This window comes from Cydia strobilella, chromosome 19, assembly GCF_947568885.1.
Source record: "Cydia strobilella chromosome 19, ilCydStro3.1, whole genome shotgun sequence".
Lineage (NCBI taxonomy): Eukaryota > Metazoa > Arthropoda > Insecta > Lepidoptera > Tortricidae > Cydia > Cydia strobilella.
The window spans coordinates 14260687-14281946 of NC_086059.1; the positions used below are offsets into that span (position 1 = coordinate 14260687).

Below are 21260 nucleotides of genomic sequence, written 5' to 3' on the forward strand. Positions count from 1 at the left end.
CGCTTTTAGACCTAAGAGTGGGAAAATATCTACTATTGACAGCTAATGTCAAAAATAGCTATCGACTAGTGTTAACAATATAACAATGATATTGTCTTCGGTTACCGCGATAGTTACTCATGAAATAAAACTATGAAAACGGATTATATCGCGTATATTGAATTTATAATACATCCCGACGTTTCGAACTCTTTACAGCGTCACCTACCGCGCGTCAGTCACCCGTTGATCACGAACGCTGTAAAGAGTTCGAAACGTCGGGATGTATTATAAATTCAATATACGCGATATAATCCGTTTTCATAGTTTTATTTCAATATAACAATGTTTGATAGTGTCAAGAAATACTGATTGCTAATGAAGAAGTGTCAACTAGTGTTGGAAAGTGTTAAATAGTGTTGGAAAGTGACAACTAGTGTCAAATTGTTTCGGCTAATATAAATGCAAGGAAAAAAACACTAATGGTCGTTCCTAAAGAGCCATCACGTGGTGAGTCATTCAAATATTTGTATTGCAAATGTCAATGTTATTAATAAATCACTCATTATTATGTAAAAGTATATTTTGTGTATAGTTTGTAGGGGTTGATTTTGATGGTGGACCAAATATTATCGTTATTTTATTACTATGTAAATAAAAAGTTGACGTTAATTCGTCAATTACTGGCCACTGTTTAATAACTGGCCACCTTATAGTAAAAATGAATTCTATTTACCTATAAACAGAATTCATTTTAGTATAAGTACGGCTACCATCAGTTCGGCATTGACATAAAAGCTAGCGTGAACGTAACTTACTTTCTATGCATCTCGCTCGTACTGATATATTAGTGCGAGCGAGATGTATAGAATAGTTATTTGTTATACAAGGGTGCAAAGTTGTATTTTACCCTCGAGTGTGGAATTGAAACACGAGCAAGCGAAAGGATTCTATAGTTGAACCACGAGCGAAGCGAGTGATTCTAAAATAGAATCCTGAGCGTAGCGGGTGTTTTAACACACGAGAAGTAAAATACATTTGCACCCGTGTGTAACACAAAACTTTTCCCCTCACTATACCGAGGAAAGTGCAACATCCACAGGCGTTAGATCATCTTCATCACTGGAATCACTCATTTTTTTACGATATTATAACAAAAAACTGGAAATTCTGTACTTTTACGTGAGAAGTTTTTAAGTAAATTTTTGTTGACAATGTTGACATTTCTGACGTATGAAATGTCAATGATGCGTTTTGAAATTGCAGCGACTTAACTTGTGCGTTCAGAATTATATTTAACATAATTATTAATAAACAAACGTTTATTATGGAATTTTAAGGTTTACGACTTAAAATCAATAAATAAAGCTAAATCTGGTATTTTTTATTAGATTCTCAAACCATTTATTTAATGATAATTATTATGGAACGAACCATTATTATGAGCGTTTTACGTTTTGTTATCTGTCAAGCTACTTAAACACGCTCCATCCAAGGTCAAATTACTTTCCCCACTAGTGGATAAAATGCGTTTTTCCCCGCTTGTTTTAAAGGATAAAAGACGGCTTTCCGAGCTAGTGAGGGGAAAAGTAAATTACGTAGACGTATATGTCAGTTTTGACTGTGACTCATGGTACGGGTATAGGTGGCTAGTTATCGAAGGGCGGCCAGTTATTGAAACCTTATTCTAAAATGAATTCTGTGTATGAGTGAATAGAATTCATTTTTAGAGTTCCGTACCTGAAGGGTAAAAACGGGACTCTATTGCTAAGATTCCTCTGTCCGTCTGTCCGCCTGTCTGTCACCAGGCTGTATCTCATCAACCGTGATAGCTAAACAGTTGAAATTTTCAATAATGTATTTCTGTTGCCGCTATACCAACAAATACTAAAAAGTACGGAACCCTCGGTGGGCGAGTCCGACTCGCACTTATAAATAAATAAATAATAATAAATAAATATTATAGGACATTCTTACACAGATTGACTAAGTCCCACGGTAAGCCCAAGGAGGCTTGTGTTATGGGCACTCAGCAACGATATATATAATATATAAATACTTAAATACATAGAGAAAACACCCATGACTCAGGAGCAAATATCTGTGCTCATCACACAAATAAATGCCCTTACCGGGATTCGAACCCAGGACCATCGGCTTCACAGGCAGGGTCACTACCCACTAGGCCAGACCGGTCGTCAAACTTGTCCGTTTTTTTTTGTATAAAGTGGCCAGTATTGACGATTTACCCTACTTGTCATTGGTCGGGGTTGATTCATAAAAAGGCATCATATTAACTGGTATTTTTAGGACTTCATTATTACGTATTTAACGATTCGAGTTTGTTATCCCCTTCCTGCCCGTGACGCACAATATTTTTCATCATATTTGATTCATATTTCATCATGTGTGATTCTCTCTATCTGTGTTTTAAATGAGACAGTCCCTGGCCAAACTATGTCCAATCAACTACAGTAAAAAAAGAGTAAAAATTAAAAAATGACAACACTATAGTGTCGTCCCGTTTTTCTTAGATTGATTTGAAAGGGACGACACTACAGTGTTGCCACTTTTTAATTCCTTTTTTTTTGCCAGACTGTATGTCAGAATTTCGGTGTAAATGAGTCCTAACTCGCTTTATATCACTGTAGTGTAGACACGGCTTATTGCTCCGGTGCTCTTTATTGCCTTTGTATTTTAAGATAAAAGTATTAATAAACTATTTTACATAGACTATTGATTTTTATTTTACCTCCGTGTCCGTTTATTTTCTTACCGATGTGATGTGTAAAGCTACTCAAGATTTAAAAAGCGAAGTTACCATTAAAATCAATGTACGCAGCTAGTGACAAATAATTCATTCAATCTTTATTCAAATCAAATCAAATATAATTTTTTTAGGCACCAAAGGCCCTTACCATAGATACATACCAAAGATATATGTAACCGTATAAGATAAGTAAAGTTTAATGTTATATTTTTCTTGAAATGAAATCACAGAAAACCGCCTATGAAATATTCTGTTAGCTTAAGTTTCTCGGCGCATTGGTTTTTGCTGTAATGCCGTTTAACCAGAATTGTATTAAATAAATAAATATCTAGTGTGTAAGAAATTAAATTAACCAATAGAATAAACTTACTTCCTAGATCAAACAATAATGTCGGAGAAACAGGTAGGTATTCTAATATTTCTAATTAACTCCGATAATCAATAATTATTATTTAGTAACTTTTGGCCGCTACTTCGTCTGCGTGAATTTAGTAATTTGGGTTGTTTACGTAGCTTCGTACATGTTTGGGATTATCAAGAATAAATGTATCTCAACTCGGTTCAGTACAACTCAACTCATCTCGCTCGGCTCGTTGATCGACTCGGCTCGGCTTTGTATGGGAAAAATATTTCTTTTATAATTTTTCCTAGTTAATTTCTCCAATATTTTTATAGTTATTCTGCTATTCGGGGTACACCTCTAACAAATCAAAAATCATATATGAAAGTCGGTCCAGCCGTTATCGAGTTAAGTGTTGTAACAAACCAGACTTTGTTTTATACAGGTGACTTCAAATTGGTAATACAAAACACTTGATTGTGACTCTGTTAATGCCAAAAATTAGCTATATTTAATTATCGCTAATTTTCTAATAAAAATAATAATTAAAAGCTAGCCATACACGCACGGATTTGCCCGTCAGATCTGCCTGAAAGATGTGTCTGGCGGACACATCCGTCAATGTGTGGCGAGAAATAGACACAGACTTGTCCGCTGCCCATCTATGTCTATTTCTCGCCACACATTGACGGATGTGTCCGCCAGACACATGTTTCAGGCAAATCCGTGCGTGTATGGCTAGCTTAAGTCCCGAAGTGTGGTTACCCCCCATTAAATACCTAACTGTCATACCTGTCACTCGATCATTATAAAAGTTATGGATGGTATAGAAAGGATGCCAATCTCTTATGGCAGAATTGTTGCAAAAGTGACCGCTTTCAGCTTTAAATAATAGTTCCTAATCTCTCCGGTGGCGCTAGTTAGGCTCTGGGACATGAGTATAACATGAACCATATAAGGCAACAAATAACCCGACCAAATTACGTAGGTTATTTTTGGTAGTATTTCGGTGTATGGTGGCGCGCCTAATTAATGTTTTTTGATGGACACTTTTCATACATAGAGATTTGGCTCCTTTATATATAGGTAGTCTCCATGATAAAAGTTCTAGAAAGGTACCTATTTGTTTACGGTTGAAAAAAGAGGTAAATCAAGTTCAAGTAAATAAACATTATACTTAGTAAGTACTTTACCACAGCTATTAAATTAAAATATATGTAAACAGGAAAAATACGAGCATGAGCAATGCCAAAAAGAGCTTAAATGTATAAATGTAGGTCAAGTTCTCTTCAACCAGAGACAAATACGTATTAAGATTGTTAATCATCATTTAAAGTGCGACTTTCCTCACTCCAGGGAGTGAAACAAAGTAGCTTTTTAATGTGAACTGCCACTTCATACAGTTCATACTTCAAATTCGAAATACATTTTAACCTTTAATATGTTCTCACTACTGAGGTGAAAAATTATATGTGTCACACGAAAGCAGTTATTTTATATTTCGTGTTTCAAGTCCCTCGCTACGCTCAAGATTCTAACTTAGAATCTTTCGCTTACTTGCAAAATCAACACTCGCAAGCAAAACCAACTTTCCTCTCTAGTTGCACAAATAACTATTTACGGTTTTTACTATTTATAGTTTCATCCAAGTCTAAGCAGCGTGCAGCGGCCGAAGAAAGGGGTACAGATACAGAGCCTTCGTGAACCTGTTCACAAGGATCCACCACAGCCGGCTCTGGTGGATCCTTGTGAACAGGTTCACGAAGGCGGCGGGAAGGATCACGAGGATGGTTTCAAGAAGGTGAAGAAGAGAAGGAAGCCAGCTCGTCAAAAGCGTTACCGCGCAACGACTGGACCCAACCATTTGCTGCGTCCTGCAACACCGTTGACGCTGCTGTATGTATATATATATATATATGTGTGTCCCGTTTACACTCCCTTACGAAGGCCGATGATATCATAAAGTATGTACGAGTCAAGTCCGAATTCGTCGAGGGTCGCGAAGTTGGAATCTCGACACAATGCGAATTTCAATTCTTTTGTGGTAAGCGTTCCGACCAGATGGAGCGACGACCTGGTGAAGGTCGCGGGAATTCGGTGGATGCTAGCGGCACAGGATCGGTCGGAGTGGCGAGCCTTGGGGGAGACCTATGTCCAGCAGTGGACGCCTATCGGCTGACATGATGATGATGAGGGTTCCGGCTGAACGTCTATCTTCTCTAGCTACCATCGCCAAGCAGGAGTTTTGGCCGAAGGGTGTTGTTTCGGCGTTTCTGCGGCCGACTCCCTGACACAGTGGGAATAGGGGGATTGCGAAATGCATTGCAAGACATGTGTGTTTTTAATATGCTAGTTTTTATTCTTTATTCAAACAAACAAACACAAGTATAAGTTTACAGCGACCTATGCCAAGACACTTTACTGTTAATACATAGTCAGTATACATTCAGTATCAGTGTACATGTATACATTTTTCAAACTACGAGTACCTATCTCTAGGAACTTAAATTAAACATACATATTACAAAGTTACATAGAGTTTAAAAAAATCCTGACACTACTTTGTAAGGACGGCCACTTGTCTGCGAATATGTCTGCGTTTTGGACTAAAGCTAAGAAACTGTAATAGATGTCATATATTAAAGAAAAAGTGACGAAGCCCTCCAGTGGTGAAGGCCGGATTCGAACCGGCGTCTTTAGCTATCGCGGCTAACGCCATGAACCCCTAGGTCACCCCGCCACGACGGTGCCCGTCCGAATTTCTCGACTATATGCCATCTTAGACTTAAACAACACAAATCAAAATATTTAATAAAATAATTTGATTTGTTCCCAAACTTGTTTAAAGCTAAGAAGTTATTTAGTAATTTTATTTAAGGTATTTAAAACCTAGGAGCCAATAGTTTCAATCTTTAATTGTTTTAAATCCAAGCTTTTGCTTCTGTACGACTTAGTATGGAGATTAACAGACTGTTCTTTAAACGTGTTTGCTTTCACGCAAGCAATTGTTACGCCGGTAAATCAACTGACAATGAGATCCATGCCAAGTTCAAAAACATTATTCTCCAAGTTGTTTTAAATGTTGACAAAGTTCTGCTTAAGCACGCTTTATCTTAAAATAAAATCGAAATCAGATATAATATTTATTTTTAGGGTTCCGTACCTCATAAGGAAAAAAACGGACCCCCGAACGAAACGAAACCCTTATAGGATCACTCGTGCGTCTGTCTGTCTGTCCGTTGTCACAGCCTATTTTTTTTCAAAACTACTGGACCAATTTAGTTGAAATTTGGTGCACACATGTAAGTTTGTGACCCAAAAAAGGACATGTAACGTAAACAAATGAATTTTAAACATGGGGCACTTTTGGGGGGTAAATGAGAAAATTAAAAAATCAAGTTTTTAAAACTATAGGTATCGTGTTACATATCATATGAAAGAGCTCGTTGTGAGCTTTCACTCACGTTTCACATAAAAAATACATTGTTAAAAATTGTGTAATGTACGCAACGCGAGTCCGACTCGCACTTGGCCGGTTTTTTTTTTATTTAACATACTTATAGTTGCAGGTATATGTATTTAAGTTTATTTTCGTTAGTGTGTATTATTTATCGCTATATTTTTTTGTTTTGTTTTACCTATTCTGCTTTTTTTGTTTGGTTGGCTGGTAGAGAATGCCTTTAGGCATTAACTCCGCCATTTGTACTTCATTTGTTATATTGTGCAATAAAGTTTAAAATATAATGAAATAAATTACACTAATAATATTATAGTATTTTTACATAGCTTGACAGCTGTCACAGTACCCATCAAGCCATGGAGACTGTATAAAGGAGCCAAATCTCTATGTATGAAAAGTGTCCATCAAAAAACAGTAATTAGGCGGCGCCACCATGCACCGAAATACTACCAAAAACAGCCTACGTAATTTGGTAGGGTTATTTGTTGCCTTATATGGTTCATGTTATACTCATGTCCCAGAGCCTAACTAGCGCCACCGGAGAGATTAGGAACTATTATTTAAAGCTTAACGCGGTCACTTTTACAACAATTCTGCAATAAGAGATTGCGATCCTTTCTATACCATCCATACATCAAGCTATGTGAAAAATACTAAAGTAGGTAGAGGTATGCACTAAAAATATTAGTCTAGTACCGTTCGACATTTTTGATGCGTTATTTATTTAATCTATTGCACAAAATACCAAAAAATGTATATGATATGTATATACATGTGACAGCTAGACTCAACGCATAACGGAATTCTCTACTAGTCAACCATAAGGCTAAACAGTGCGAGTCGGACTCGCGCACCGAGGGTTCCCTACTTTTTAGTATTTGTTGTTATAGCGGCAACAGAAATACATCATCTGTGAAAATTTCAACTGTCTAGCTACCACGGTTCATGAGATACAGCCTGGTGACAGACAGACAGACGGACAGCGGAGTCTTAGTAATAAGGTCCCGTTTTTACCCTTTGGGTACGGAACCCTAAAATTGGACTAAGTTGACATTTGACTCGTTACGTCACGACTATTGAATAGTAATTGATAAGTATATGCAGTATAATATGCACTAGCTTTTGCAAGCGACTTCGTCTGCATGGGATAATGATGATGTTAAAAACCTCGGGCTTCAAACTATTTCCATACCAAATTTCATCTAAATCGGTTTAGCGGTTTAAGCGTGAAGAGGTAAGGTAAGACAGACATAGGTAGAGTTACTTTAGCATTTATAATAGTCCCCGTGTACTTGTACAAGTACAAATTAAATTCGAGTTTTGAACTCATATATAAATAAAAGCGAGTTCCAAGTTCGAAAGCGCAAAAACAAAAATTGTCATGGGACTTACGAAGGTTAGTATTAGTAGAGATTCCACTTACATGTGTTAAACAACTTAATTACCTGTAAGTACTACCGGTATATATTCGTCGGTATAAATTCACGATATATTATTGTACAACATTAATAAACAATGTCATTACAACAGCAATCATAATAAATTATCTAGGTGCCCTCTGCACTGTAGCCCTTGAGCCACCTTATATATTGCTTTATGTGGGGTTCTATTTTGTATAGAGCGAATCACCATATGCCAGATATAGAATTGGAATACAGAGTACAGACATGCTTAGGGATGTACCCGAGAGCAATCGATTGGTGGAAGTTCGTCAAAGGACAAAAACACTCGAAAGCTCTAATCAAAGGGTTCAACAGCAAAGTTGCTAAGGAGCTTCTAGGGCTCAAAACTGGACACTGCAAGTTGAACAAACACATGTTTCAAATAGGAAAGAAACAAGATGCGACATGCAGGTTCTTCCAGGAGTCAGAGGAGACTGCAATGCACATTCTTTGTTCCTGTGGACCACTAATGTCGAAAAGAAGTACCTACTTAGGGAGGCACGTACTGCAACCCTATGAGGTACAGAACATTACGGCCCAAAGATTCTGGAATTTTCTGTTTTCAACGGGCATTAGTAAAAGGTTAGAATAAATTTAAAAGTGGAAAAATTACTGCCTTGGGTAAGACTTGAACTCACGGCCTCTGGATCGATACTCCAGCGCTCTCCAACTGAGCAACCAAGACCTCCATCGATCAAATCGATCGATCCAGAGGCCGTGAGTTCAAGTCTCACCCAAGGCAGTAATTTTTCCACTTTTAAATTTATTCTAAGCTTAATAGCATCGATCGCAGACGTTTCTGCTTGTTTAAAATTAATTTATTAGTAAAAGGGCCGTCACAATAGATCACTGTTTGGTCGACGTGACACTCAAAGGCCCACAACGCGCCAATAATAAATAATTAATAGGGATGTACCGACTTATCGGGAAAGCCGAATATCCGGTCACATTTGTAGTCGGCGATTAGTCGTCGATTAGTCGGCAAAAAAAGTCGATTAGTCGGCCTATTATTGGTTAAAGAAAAACAAGACATAAACGTAATAAACAGCCAATATTTAGCATATGTTTTATATCTATTTTACTCAAATAAATATCTACTTACTTAATTTAGGGTGTATCATGCTACAAGTATTGTTCACATTATCATATTAAGCTTATTCATGTCTGTCGTCGCTGTCCTTATAATATATTTTGATAATTTTGTAGTCGGTTACAATTACAATTGTTATATTACAAAGGGTAATTGAGTTACCTTAATTATAATATTACTATGTTACCTTAATTATAATATGTACACTAGCTTTAATAGAATATAACTGTGTGCCCTTACAGGGTGTCATGAACTGGCTATATGAAATGACAAATTTTTATATATTTTTTCTAAAAATGACAAATTTTTATATTTTTGTCTATTATTTGAGGTGTCTTTAATCAAGTTGTTAGGTCCTCACAAAGCATGTCTTTCTAAAAAAAGTCTATGCTTAAAGGGCTATAGAGAGAGTTGTGTTGAAGTTCCCTGCGAGAATGTGAATTAAGAATGAGATAATCCGCATTAGAATTATTAATGATATGTATATGGCGGGGAACATTTTTCGTAGAGCATATGTCCGCTGGGGAAAAGCTCTTCTGGTCACTACGTACGGGGAACTAACCCCTAGAAAGGTCCCCAACAAGGTGTACTGCTAATCGGGTCAAAATCCCTTAAAAAAGTTGAAATTTGACTCCCGAGGGCCGATTAGCCGGTAGTCGGCCAAACCCATAGTCGGTACACTCGGTACATCACTAAATTGCTTAGGCATGTAAACTTATTCCCTCGCACAGCTAAACTGTAGAATGAACGGTCGCAAAAAAAAACAAAAACTAAACCCTTTGCATCATAACTTAACAAGTATCACATCATAACATTCATTATTACCTCAGGGTGTCGTCCGCAAGGTCGCACTCTCTTAGTTACCACCACTGCTCACGCTCCCACCCTCGCCACTCGCCAGTCGCCACCATGCCGCCGCGCGCCGTGTTCGTGTGCGCGCTTCTCGCGTGCGCGCGCGCCGACGCCGCGATCAGCGCCAGCGATCTCACCGGTGTGTGTTAGCTTTAGCGACTGGCCAATTTTTTAATTTCAAAAGTGTTGAGTGATGCATTGGAAGTTTTGTCATTGTTGGTTTTTTTTTTATAATTTAGTAAAAGTGAGGAAAATTATTCGGAGTATTTTCTTATATTTTCACGGGAGTACACCTTTCAGTTTTCTAAAATAAGGGTTTTTGACAACATAGTAAGAGGCAGTTTTCTCCCGTAATAGCATAAAAAATTGTTTTGCTTTTATTACTTCATTGGTTACATTTCGTCTAATCAACATTTGTTTACATAAAATATATATATGTACAGTGGTACTACTAAACTAAATTAGTAACTAGCTTATCTAAAATAGGCCCTTGAGGCATTGTACCAAGGATGCTGGCGGCATTTCCTCGCTGTATCGCAATGCTGATACGTTGTGCGAGGAAGCCGTCAGCTCTTCGATCACTATGTTGATTTTTTTTTCCATGCGGCTTCTACCTATAGATGACCTACATATTCACCTCTCAGACTATGGTCAGCCTTTAGTCTTTACCAAACCGCCTTGTATATTTACATTTGGTTTATTTATTCGATTTATAACTATTAAAGAAAAAGTGACGAAGCCCTCCAGTGGTGAAGCTGCAGTGGTGAGTGGCTGGAGGGCTTCGTCACTTTTTCTTACAGTTTATAATTTATATATAGTAGTGTGACTACTTAAAAAACACAAATCAAAATATTTAATGAAATAATTTGAATTGTTTCCAAAACTTGTTCATACATCTTGTTTCAATTTAGCTAAACCTTTGGCAGTATCAACTACATTTTCAAAATTAAAATATTACAATTAAAAGAAAATTAATACTTATTTTACTTTCACATACATCTTACATCAGCATAACATCACTAACAACCGTTCTTACGTGTAATGTAACTAACATAATTGTGTGCATATTTATACAGACAAATGCTCTACATATTTTTTTGCAGAATTGTAAATAAATTAGTTTACAAATATTAAGAAATTGGCCAGTCTCGTGACATGACGTATTGTTATATCATAAATATAGTGTGTAAGGTTAATAAATTAGGTAATGCCAAGTAAGAAATGTGATGTCATCACAATAATCATTAATACCGTAAAATGGGGTGAGTTGGAGCAAAACTGACATTCAAACCTCGATAACATTTTATTTTTACATATGCAAACTGAATGGTGTATACTGTATATAATAAGTGTTCCGGACGTTTGTATTTTAGTTTTTATTTTATTTTGGGTAGTTCCATTTCATAACTTTGACGATCAGGAAAAACCACCTCACCCCGTAGTCCCTCGTAATTGGGGTGAGATGGGTTTTCATACAAAGGTGATTTTGGAAGATTGTTGGATCGATTTTTTATTTATTTTAGTATTAGTATAGCTCCATTTTAAATTGGAATACATTATTTTTGTAGCAGTAGCCCTAAAAACTCACCTCACCCCCCTTTCAAACGTTCTCTCCCCATTCATAACCCTTCTCTCCCCGCGAAACCTACTTACCCCATTTTACGGTACCTATTAGCGAAATGGCAAGCAATAGAGCGTTTGAATCGGTTTACATTGTGCATTGGGTCATTTGGGTCAATGGCATGCATGTGTGCATGCAGACCGTAGCAATACTTAATACCCACATATTAAAATTGCTGGCAGTTTACTGCCATTAAATTAACTAGTAGTTCGCCCCGAACTGAGAACACACGGTTCGCCAAAAAGTTCAATTGAATGCATTACCTAGTCGGCAAAGGATCAAAAACCGCGTGCGATTTATTGCAAGGTCTGTGAAGCCCTTAACTGATAAAACATAATGCCTTCATCTACACGTTTACCGAATTTCATTTAAATTAATACAAATTTACTTAAGTTATTGTCCATCAAACTATCCTCTGATAGTTAAACTTAAAAACATCGAAATGCCGGGACGTGCCCCTAACCAGCCGTGTGTTCCAAGTTGAATGTAAGAACTTCACTTCGCTTCGCTGGCTTTACACAATGATTAAAGACATGGTGAATATCGTGATTAGCTTTCAACAAACCCTGTCACGGGTAAATTGTCTCCAAGACACTCTCTGCGTTGCCCCGCTGAATGACTAAGCTAAAATACTTATGTCGAATTTCTAACGAGATGTGATAAATGTGTGCGTGTATGGACACTCAGGATCTAGCGTTTTAAAACGAAAAGTAGTTATATATACTAAAAAAAACCAGGTGACCGCTCTCTCAGTCTCCTCCCATAGCCCGATATCAAGTCCATCCAACATACAAATCTATAGCCTTACCTTAGTTTCTATCGCAGCACAAAAGTGCTGCACTGCAATAGGCTTTGCACCACCATCGACCATCCATCCAGAGACCATCGGATTATTGTCCGAATGTGCGCTCGGGGATGGTATCCGCCTCGCGACCATCTTAGACCCGCGTTATCCTATAAGTTGTAAAAGTAACCTTCACTCTCGAAAAAAGAACAAATAGAGTTTTGAATGATTCACGGTTAGTTTCACTAGACTTATATTGACCGGGATATAGACCGTGATTACCTTTTGTATTATTTGTGAGCTCCCGATATTTCGACGCAGTTACATGCATCATGTTCACGGGTGACTGAAGATAGCGGGTGGGTGTCAAAGTTGTGTAGACAGCGCTCTGTCTACCCTCATTCTTGCGCGTCGGCTGCGTTCACTTTCAACGTTACCAACGGTCGCATTCACACTTGTTGGTCCGGTCGCGTTCACACTCGTTGGTCTGTCCAAACACACTACACTCACGGTGTCACTACGCGTGTGTTGAAGTGTGAATGCGACCGTTGGTAACGTTGAAAGTGAACGCAGCCGACGCGCAAGAATGAGGGTAGACAGAGCGCTGTCTACACAACTTTGACACCCACCCGCTATCTTCAGTCACCCGTGAACATGATGCATGTAACTGCGTCGAAATATCGGGAGCTCACAAATAATACAAAAGGTAATCACGGTCTATATCCCGGTCAATATAAGTCTAAAGAACAAATAAGTAATGCGTCACAGAGTTGCTCAAATACTTAGGTAACGGCTTATTCACAGAATCACATTGATCTGTAAATTTATGTAATGCCACAATTGAATGTATGATTTTTGGTATGAATGTCAAAGTCATTCGGTCAAATTAGAGCCTACCGTGAATACCGAAGTTGGCAAATTAAGGCGTAATTAGTGACAGAGAAATTTGCGAACTTTAGTGTTCGCGGTAGGCCCTCTGTAGCGTTGATATTGAGGTTACTAGGTAGGTATAGGTACTAGTATTTGATAGGTCTGGCAGTTGAAAGAGAGGCAAATGATGAGACTGAAACGGTTAAACATTTTCGCAAGTGAAATTTCCTCATTTTTTTCGGAAATTCCAAGAATATTTTTTTTTATAAACTTTCTGTAACTGTCAAATTTGTAACTCCAACATTGATCCAATACGTACCTAGGTTATAGAGCAATATGTTTTTTTAAAGTACAAAATTTGCACCTGAACAATACGATTTAGAGTTACACACGCAGCGCAAGTGTCATTTATACGTCATTATTTTATAGAAGTTTGACGTTTAAAATAACGCACTGCGTGTGCTATCAAAATCGTTGCCGACTTTTGTTGGTTCAATATCTAGTTATGCTTTTATTAGATAACGTCATTCTGTTGTCACCGGTAACCTCAGAGTTGGTCACGGTGGAGTAACGGTTGCGTAACCGGGACCCAAACTACAAAATCGATGAAAACGTGAAGATGCTATCACGTCTCGATACTCTCGATTGTTTTTTTTTTTTTTACATACACACAACCATCAATTACAGGAAATCCTAATTCGACAGTATGGAAATTGACACAAAAATAGGTACAATACATTAGCTTACAGATTACAGTAACACAATACGTAAAGCGTAGCCCTTGTGAATTCGTTCAGAGAACAAGAGAACAAATCTAACTCGATCGCTACTTTTGCCATCATAATGCCCGATATGAGGTCAACTAGGAAAAATAATGTAGGAAATATTGCTTTAAAATATCTTAATATTATCCTCGTAATATCGCTTAAACCTAAGGGCCAAATAGAGTGGGATAGCGACAAGATGTCAGTAAGCAGGTTTACACTATAGGTAGAAACTTACTTAGCCCGCAAAAAGCTTATTTCGTAAACCGCATAATTTGTAACTACTTACTAGTCCCTCCCTTGTTGCATGTGCAAGTGACATTACATTACAAATAATTGAGATGAAATCAAAAGCTTGAGTTTCTGGGTTAATTTTATAATTCGTTGGCACATCGCGATTCCTGTACGAGTGTTTATATTGCCAAATTCATTCTGGGTCAGGTTTGGAAATGCTCGCTTAGTGTTATTTTAATCATAAATGATGTATGTAACAAGTGCTAAATTATAATATATTGTAGATTATTCCAATTTACCGAACTGTTCCAAAGGAATAATGTTTCCTTTTGCGATAATACAGTGTGGAAAAAAAATGGGCCCTGGAGGGAAAGTGGCCTTAAAACCTTAAGTTAGCTCATTTTAAAGGAAACATTCTTTTATTTTTAATGAGAAACAAAACTAATAATTACAAAAAATAAACATTCACCATTTTATCCTACTATAGTCGATACAGTTAATGTTAATAATAAGTTGATAACATTTCTCCAAGAAACATTAGGTCTTACACTCGTATTTAGTAAACAAAAACCGACCAAGTGCGAGTCGGACTCGCGCACGAAGGGTTCCGTACCATTACGAAAAAAAAACAGCAAAAAAATCACGTTTGTTGTATGGGAGCCCCATTTAAATATTTATATTATTCTGTTTTTAGTATTTGTTGTTATAGCGGCAACAGAAATACATCATCTTTGAAAATTTCAACTGTCTAGCTATCACGGTTCATGAGATACAGCCTGGTGACAGACAGACGGACAGACGGACAGCGGAGTCTTAGTAATAGGGTCCCGTTTTTACCCTTTGGGTACGGAACCCTAAAAATATCCATAAAATCGAATATTTAGCACTCAAGAATACTTTTTGCCACCAAAATTGCAAAAAAAAAAACTATGAATGCAGTTTTGTTTCTTTTTAAAAATAAAATAATGTTTCTTTTAAGTAAAAAGAACTATAACTTAAGGTTTTAAGGCACTTTCCCTACAGGGCGCAATAATTTTTTCCACCCATATTTGCCATGCCATAATTGCCATAAGAGCATGTAATTTTTGGCTCGTAGTTATGCAAGATTTGTTTGCCTAATAGCAAAGATAGATATAACTCCGTAATAGATGTATACAGTCTAAGGAAAAAACGTGCCTCGAAAATCAAGAAAATTTGATTCTCGTTCAGAGGGCGCTACTAGCTTTGGCTTACTGTCGTATAGATGGCGTTGACGGTTTCGTTTGTTATTTAACAATTTTAACGCATATCAGTGAAAGAACATGGGTCAAAATCATAAAAAATATTAATGCAAATAGAAAAAATCATTTATCCATATTTAAATGTTAGCACTACTTTAAAAGACGACTATTTTCATATGGCAATCATTGAATCGGGAATGTCTGATCATAAGCAAATATGTATTGAATTAAAGAAAACCAAGCAACCAAAAAGGATAGAGACCACATATGAAGCAGTTGACTACAACAGGCTATATACAAACTTCGAAGAAGCTGAACTGAACAATACCGATGACGACTACACGGCACTTGAGAGTTCTATAAAGAAATACATAAATGCTAGTAAAATCACTAAAACTAAAATCCTCAATCCTCCGCAAAAAGATTGGATATGTAAGGACATAATCAACGGGATAAACAGGAGAAACAAACTTTGGAGTGAATTAAAGGAAGACCGGGGAAACAAGATCCTAGAAGAAAACTATAAAACAACCAAGAATGACCTTGCCAAATTAATTCAGAATACAAAAGACACATATTACTACAACAAGTTCATACATTACAATAAGAAACCTAAAAAAATGTGGAGTTTAGTGAATACATTAGCATGTAATAAAATACGAGAAAGCTGTGCACCACCGAAAATTATAATACAATCTAAAGAAATAATAGATGCCAAACAAATATGTGAAGAATTTAATGTATATTTTTCGACTATAGGTTCTCTTTTAGCAGATGAAATACCAAAATTATACCATGATGATTCTAAACAAGCCCTACCTAAATCTCATACTAATACTAAGTTGATAAATTTTAAACCATGCAATACCGATGAAATTATTAAAATTATTAACGATATAGATTCTAACTCCAGTGCTGGTGTCGACGGAATAAATACCAAATCTATCAAATGCATAAAAAATCTAATCGCAGATACTCTCACAAACTCAATCAATAAATTACTGTATAAAGGGGAATTCCCTGAGTCCTTAAAGATCGCCAAAGTTACTCCTATTCATAAATCTGGCCCAAAAACTGACCCGGGTAATTACAGGCCGATTTCTGTTTTGCCTACACTATCTAAAATCTTGGAAAAGGTCATATATACTCGTTTGAGCGAATATCTTAACTCTATCAACTTTATCTTTGAACGTCAATATGGCTTCAGGCCTAAAAGTAATACATTAACTGCAACAATCGACCTTGTAACTAAAATTAAATCAAATATAGATAAAAAAAACATAGTCCTCGGCGTCTTTATTGATCTAAAAAAGGCGTTCGATACGGTATGTCATAATTTGCTACTTCAAAAATTAAAACAAATCGGTATAGATGGTAACGCACTAAAGATGATTCAATCCTACCTTGAAAACAGACATCAAGTAGTCAAAATAGACAAAACCCAAAGTGCTAAATTGCCGATAACTTGCGGAATTCCTCAAGGCTCCATTTTAGGGCCTCTACTGTTTTTAATCTACATAAATAATGTACACGAAATAGGCCTAAAAGGTCATGTATCATTATATGCAGACGACACATGTCTGTTCTACTTCGGCTCCTCGATAGAATATTTAATAGAAAACGCTCAAACCGATTTAAATAAATTACACTCCTGGTTTCGATACAATCTCCTCACAATTAACATATCCAAAACTAGTTACGTAATCTTCAAAGCAAAAAATAAAACTATCCCACCCCACAGCCCACTGACGATAAATAATGTAGCTATAACAAATAAAAAACATGAGAAATACCTCGGTCTCCGAATGGATAGCTATCTTACGTGGAATACTCAAATTGAACATATAAGGTCAAAATTATCGTCAATCACTGGTTCTTTACGACGCATATCAGGCTGTATTCCGCATAAGCTACGTTATACCATATATAATTGTCTAATTAAACCGCACCTACTCTACTTGATTGAGCTGTGGGGCAGCGCAGCCAAAACCAAACTAACTCCCCTACAAATACTCCAAAATAAAATAATCAAAATTCTTTTTCACTATCACCGTCTAACACCTACCACGCGTATATATGCAGAAACTGGCCTAATGAACATTAAACAATTGTATATGTATAGTACCAGCATTCTTGTTAGGAAAATATTAAACAGCGCACTCCATACTAACTTAGCCTTTATAACGAAGAAGCAAATATCCAAACGCACTACTCGTCGTGCAAGTTTCATTGTGCTACCGAAGATAAGAACACAATTAGGGAAAAAAATGTTTACATATGAAGGTGCACAGCTTTATAATAAATTACCGTCTGATCTGAGAGGGACAGGCTCATTCAATGCGTTTAAAACTAAATTATCGCAATACATTTTAAACCACTACCCACCTTAAAAAAAAAAAAAAATGTGTGAGCGTGTACCTCTCGAGCTCGACTTTAATGCTACCGTAAATAGGATAACTTTTACTTATAACTCTGTTCTCGTGTAAGTGACTTGTATGTCTTTTATGAGAATAAATATCTTTAAACCATAAATACATTTTATCGTATTTTTATAAATATTTATTTTTAGTTTTAAAGTGTGTCGACAGATGGCAGTGAATTTACTGGGGTTACAAAATTTACTATGACAGTACCGCTCTAGTATAAGTTACTCTATGCTAATAGTATTTTTTATATTAAAGGAAAAATTCAGTGCATGGGTCCGAACCAAAAAACGTAGCTGCTTGATTTTGGCCTACTACTTTACTTAATTTTGATGACAGCGCAGACGTCAATAAACGTCATTGACATTATCTGCGCATACGCAATCGTGTGAATGGATTGGACCGTTGTTGTTGTAATTTTGTAATTCATAATACGAGGGTTGCGTACTCGCGTAGCCATTTGCGGTTTGTGAACGTACTAGACGCTAGACCAAGTAATTACCTTATATATAAATACCTACATGAACTACTAACTAGCTGAACATACACTGGACAGCACGCCGCAATAATATGCATCGATCCTTGATGAACTGAACATCACAACCAAGCTTTCCACTGTCTGCTTACGCAAAGTGCTTGTGTATTTTGGCCACATTGCCAGGAAATACAGTGATAATCTGGAAAAGCTGGTAATCACTGGTAAAATCGAAGGCGATAGGCCGAGACGCGGGAGCCCAATGCGGTGGACAGACCAAATCCGCTCAGCTCTTGATGTAACGCTCCACGGTGCCCTACACTCGGCGACAGACAGAAAGAGGTGGCGGCAAATTGTCCAAGAGAAGCTACTGTTCTCTAGGAGTGACCACACGACCCTCAGTGATGAGGAAACCGATGCAAGGAGGAGGAAATACCTACACGATGGAATGGAGCTGAAATCGGATGCCAATGTGTTCAATATATGTTCACGATGTTTACCGGAAACTGGTTGTCCTTCTCTCTTTATTAGAAACTAGCTGATGATGATTGATGAAAACTACCCTAAGACCTTTCCCGGGCCTCATACTTTTCCATTTTATATCCCTCCATACAAAATTTCAGAAACCTAAATCGGTTCAGCGGCTTAAGCGTGAAGCGGGTTACATAGTTTAGAAATTAAAATATTAGAGGGATTAGATGAAGACACATTATCGACCTATCTTATGAATATGACATGTATTTATATTTCTGTCTTTTAAAACTGCCTCTTAATAAGCGATATTAATGAAATGTTCTGCCACCAGAGTGCAGCACTAGCCTTTTTAGTAAACCTTAGAGTAACTTATACTTACTGTACCTTTAACAGGTTTTTGACAAGTTTTCAGTGATAATAAAATATGACATTGATGCATCAAGGCAGTTTGTTTACAGAGGACCTACCGGGAAACGCGAATCCGAAATTTCGCTATCTACCTCTTTATCGCTTGAATATACAGAGATGTTAGATAACGAAGTTTCGATTTTCACGTTTCGCGATAGACCTTCTGATTCCCAGGTAGCAAAATGACGTAAAATGACGTCAACGTCGTCATAATGACGGCATTATTACGTCATTATGACGTCACTGACGTCATTTTACGTCATTTTGCTACCTGGGTTGTGGTAGTGGCGCTACCAACGCAGATTTTCGCGTAATATTCCCTATTGATCCTTGAGCACCACACAAAGTAGCCACATACTTACATGGGTACAATATGACCTGGTCACTCTATTTAGTCAAATAGGGCCCTGATATTACCCCATTTCGAGTTCCAAACGTACGTATTACTAACATACTAACTATTGCAGCTATTTTAACATTAACTATGCTAAGGGGCGTTGCGATAAGCAATTAAGCGAGCAAGCAGAGCGAAAGTAATCTAATCAAAACAATTGAATATAGCACGTTCTGCGATGCGATGCTCGTACATCATTGATAACGCGCGAAGACGATTAACGTTCTTAGAAATAAAGGTTTTGCTATTATCTCACGAAGGGTATATACCTTACCTGTTTATTTGATTTAGATTTTTATTATAAAATTAATTCATAAATTATTTTTTCAAGCTAAATTTGTCAGTTTTTCAACTAGTGCTGGAGATATGCCTAAAAACGCTGCAAATGGTGTTAAAAGCATGAAAATCGGTATTTCATACTTTTAACACCATTTACAGCATTTTAGTGAATTTCGGGGTGTACAGCCAGCACTAAACGCTACTGCACTGTTTTAGAGACCTACTTTCAGTTAAAAAAAATTGATCTTACCATCTTTAATTATTTGAAAACCTTATTGTTATAGTTAACGCTATCTCTACTGAACTCGATCTCTTACCTGTACTAACAATGGCATTTTGTTAAACAAAAGCCATTATTTCTTTTGTGTGAACACGTGGTCTTTGTGCCTGAGCGCGTGGCCATTGTGTGAGCCTCAGGCACAATAAGGCCACGCGCTCACACAAAAGAAATAATGGCTGACAGTAGAGATAGCGTTAACTATACCTCTCGCATCGAATGACCCCGTGATGTTCCATCCATCAAGTCTGTTTTGGTTGGCCTTAAAATTTTTTTTAAAGAAATTAATATGTTTTTAGCCTGCTTTTATCACTTAAATGTTACATTTGTAAATAAATTAATAGGTATGTGACAGACAGCTACTACATAAAAAATTATCGATAATACCATCATTCGACGCGAGAAGTTATAGGTACCAAAGATAGATATAACTCCGTAATAGATGGATGCAGTCTAAGGAAATCACGTGCCACGAAAATCAAGAAAATTTGATTCTCGTTCAGAGGGCGCTACTAGCTTTGGCCTACTGTCGTATAGATGGCGTTGACGATTTCTTTAGTTATTTAACAATTTTAACGCATATCAGTGAAAGAACATGGGTCAAAATCATAAAAATAATTAATGCAAATAAAAAAAATCATTTATCCATATTTAAATACATTTTATCGTATTTTTATAAATCTTCATTTTTAGTTTTAAAGTGGGTCGACAGATGGCAGTGAATTTACTGGGGTTACAAAAACTAGTATGACAGTACCGCTCTAGTATAAGTTACTCTATGTAGGTACTAAAACTTAGCTGTTTCACTCACGTATTTTTAGTCACTCGCGCAACATGTTAAGCCCTAAGCGCTCTAAGTTAGTTAAGTTAATGTCTCACGATAGTTTAAATTCGATTAAGTTATAGGTACTTACATATTTATAAGTTCCTATACGTAATGCGTGATGGATATTATCCGCAGGAATAAACGACATAAACGCGCGTTCTAAAGGGGCCCATCATTATCAGTCCGCCGGACGATATCGGCCTGACAGATCAAAAATTTGAATTTTGATTCTGACTGTACTGTACCGAATACCAGACAGATGCAAGTAATTAATTAGC

At 36.9% G+C, this 21260-nt stretch overlaps 1 protein-coding gene across 1 annotated transcript in view; it reads left to right on the plus strand.

The window, feature by feature from the left end:
- The first annotated feature begins 9963 nt into the window (after positions 1-9963).
- Positions 9964-21260, plus strand: part of LOC134750250 (nose resistant to fluoxetine protein 6-like) — a 38315-nt gene continuing 27018 nt past the window's right edge. The window contains exon 1 of the mRNA XM_063685400.1: positions 9964-10072. Coding sequence (XP_063541470.1) covers positions 9991-10072 — 82 coding nt within the window. The 5' untranslated portion in view covers positions 9964-9990. The remainder of the gene's footprint in view (positions 10073-21260) is intronic.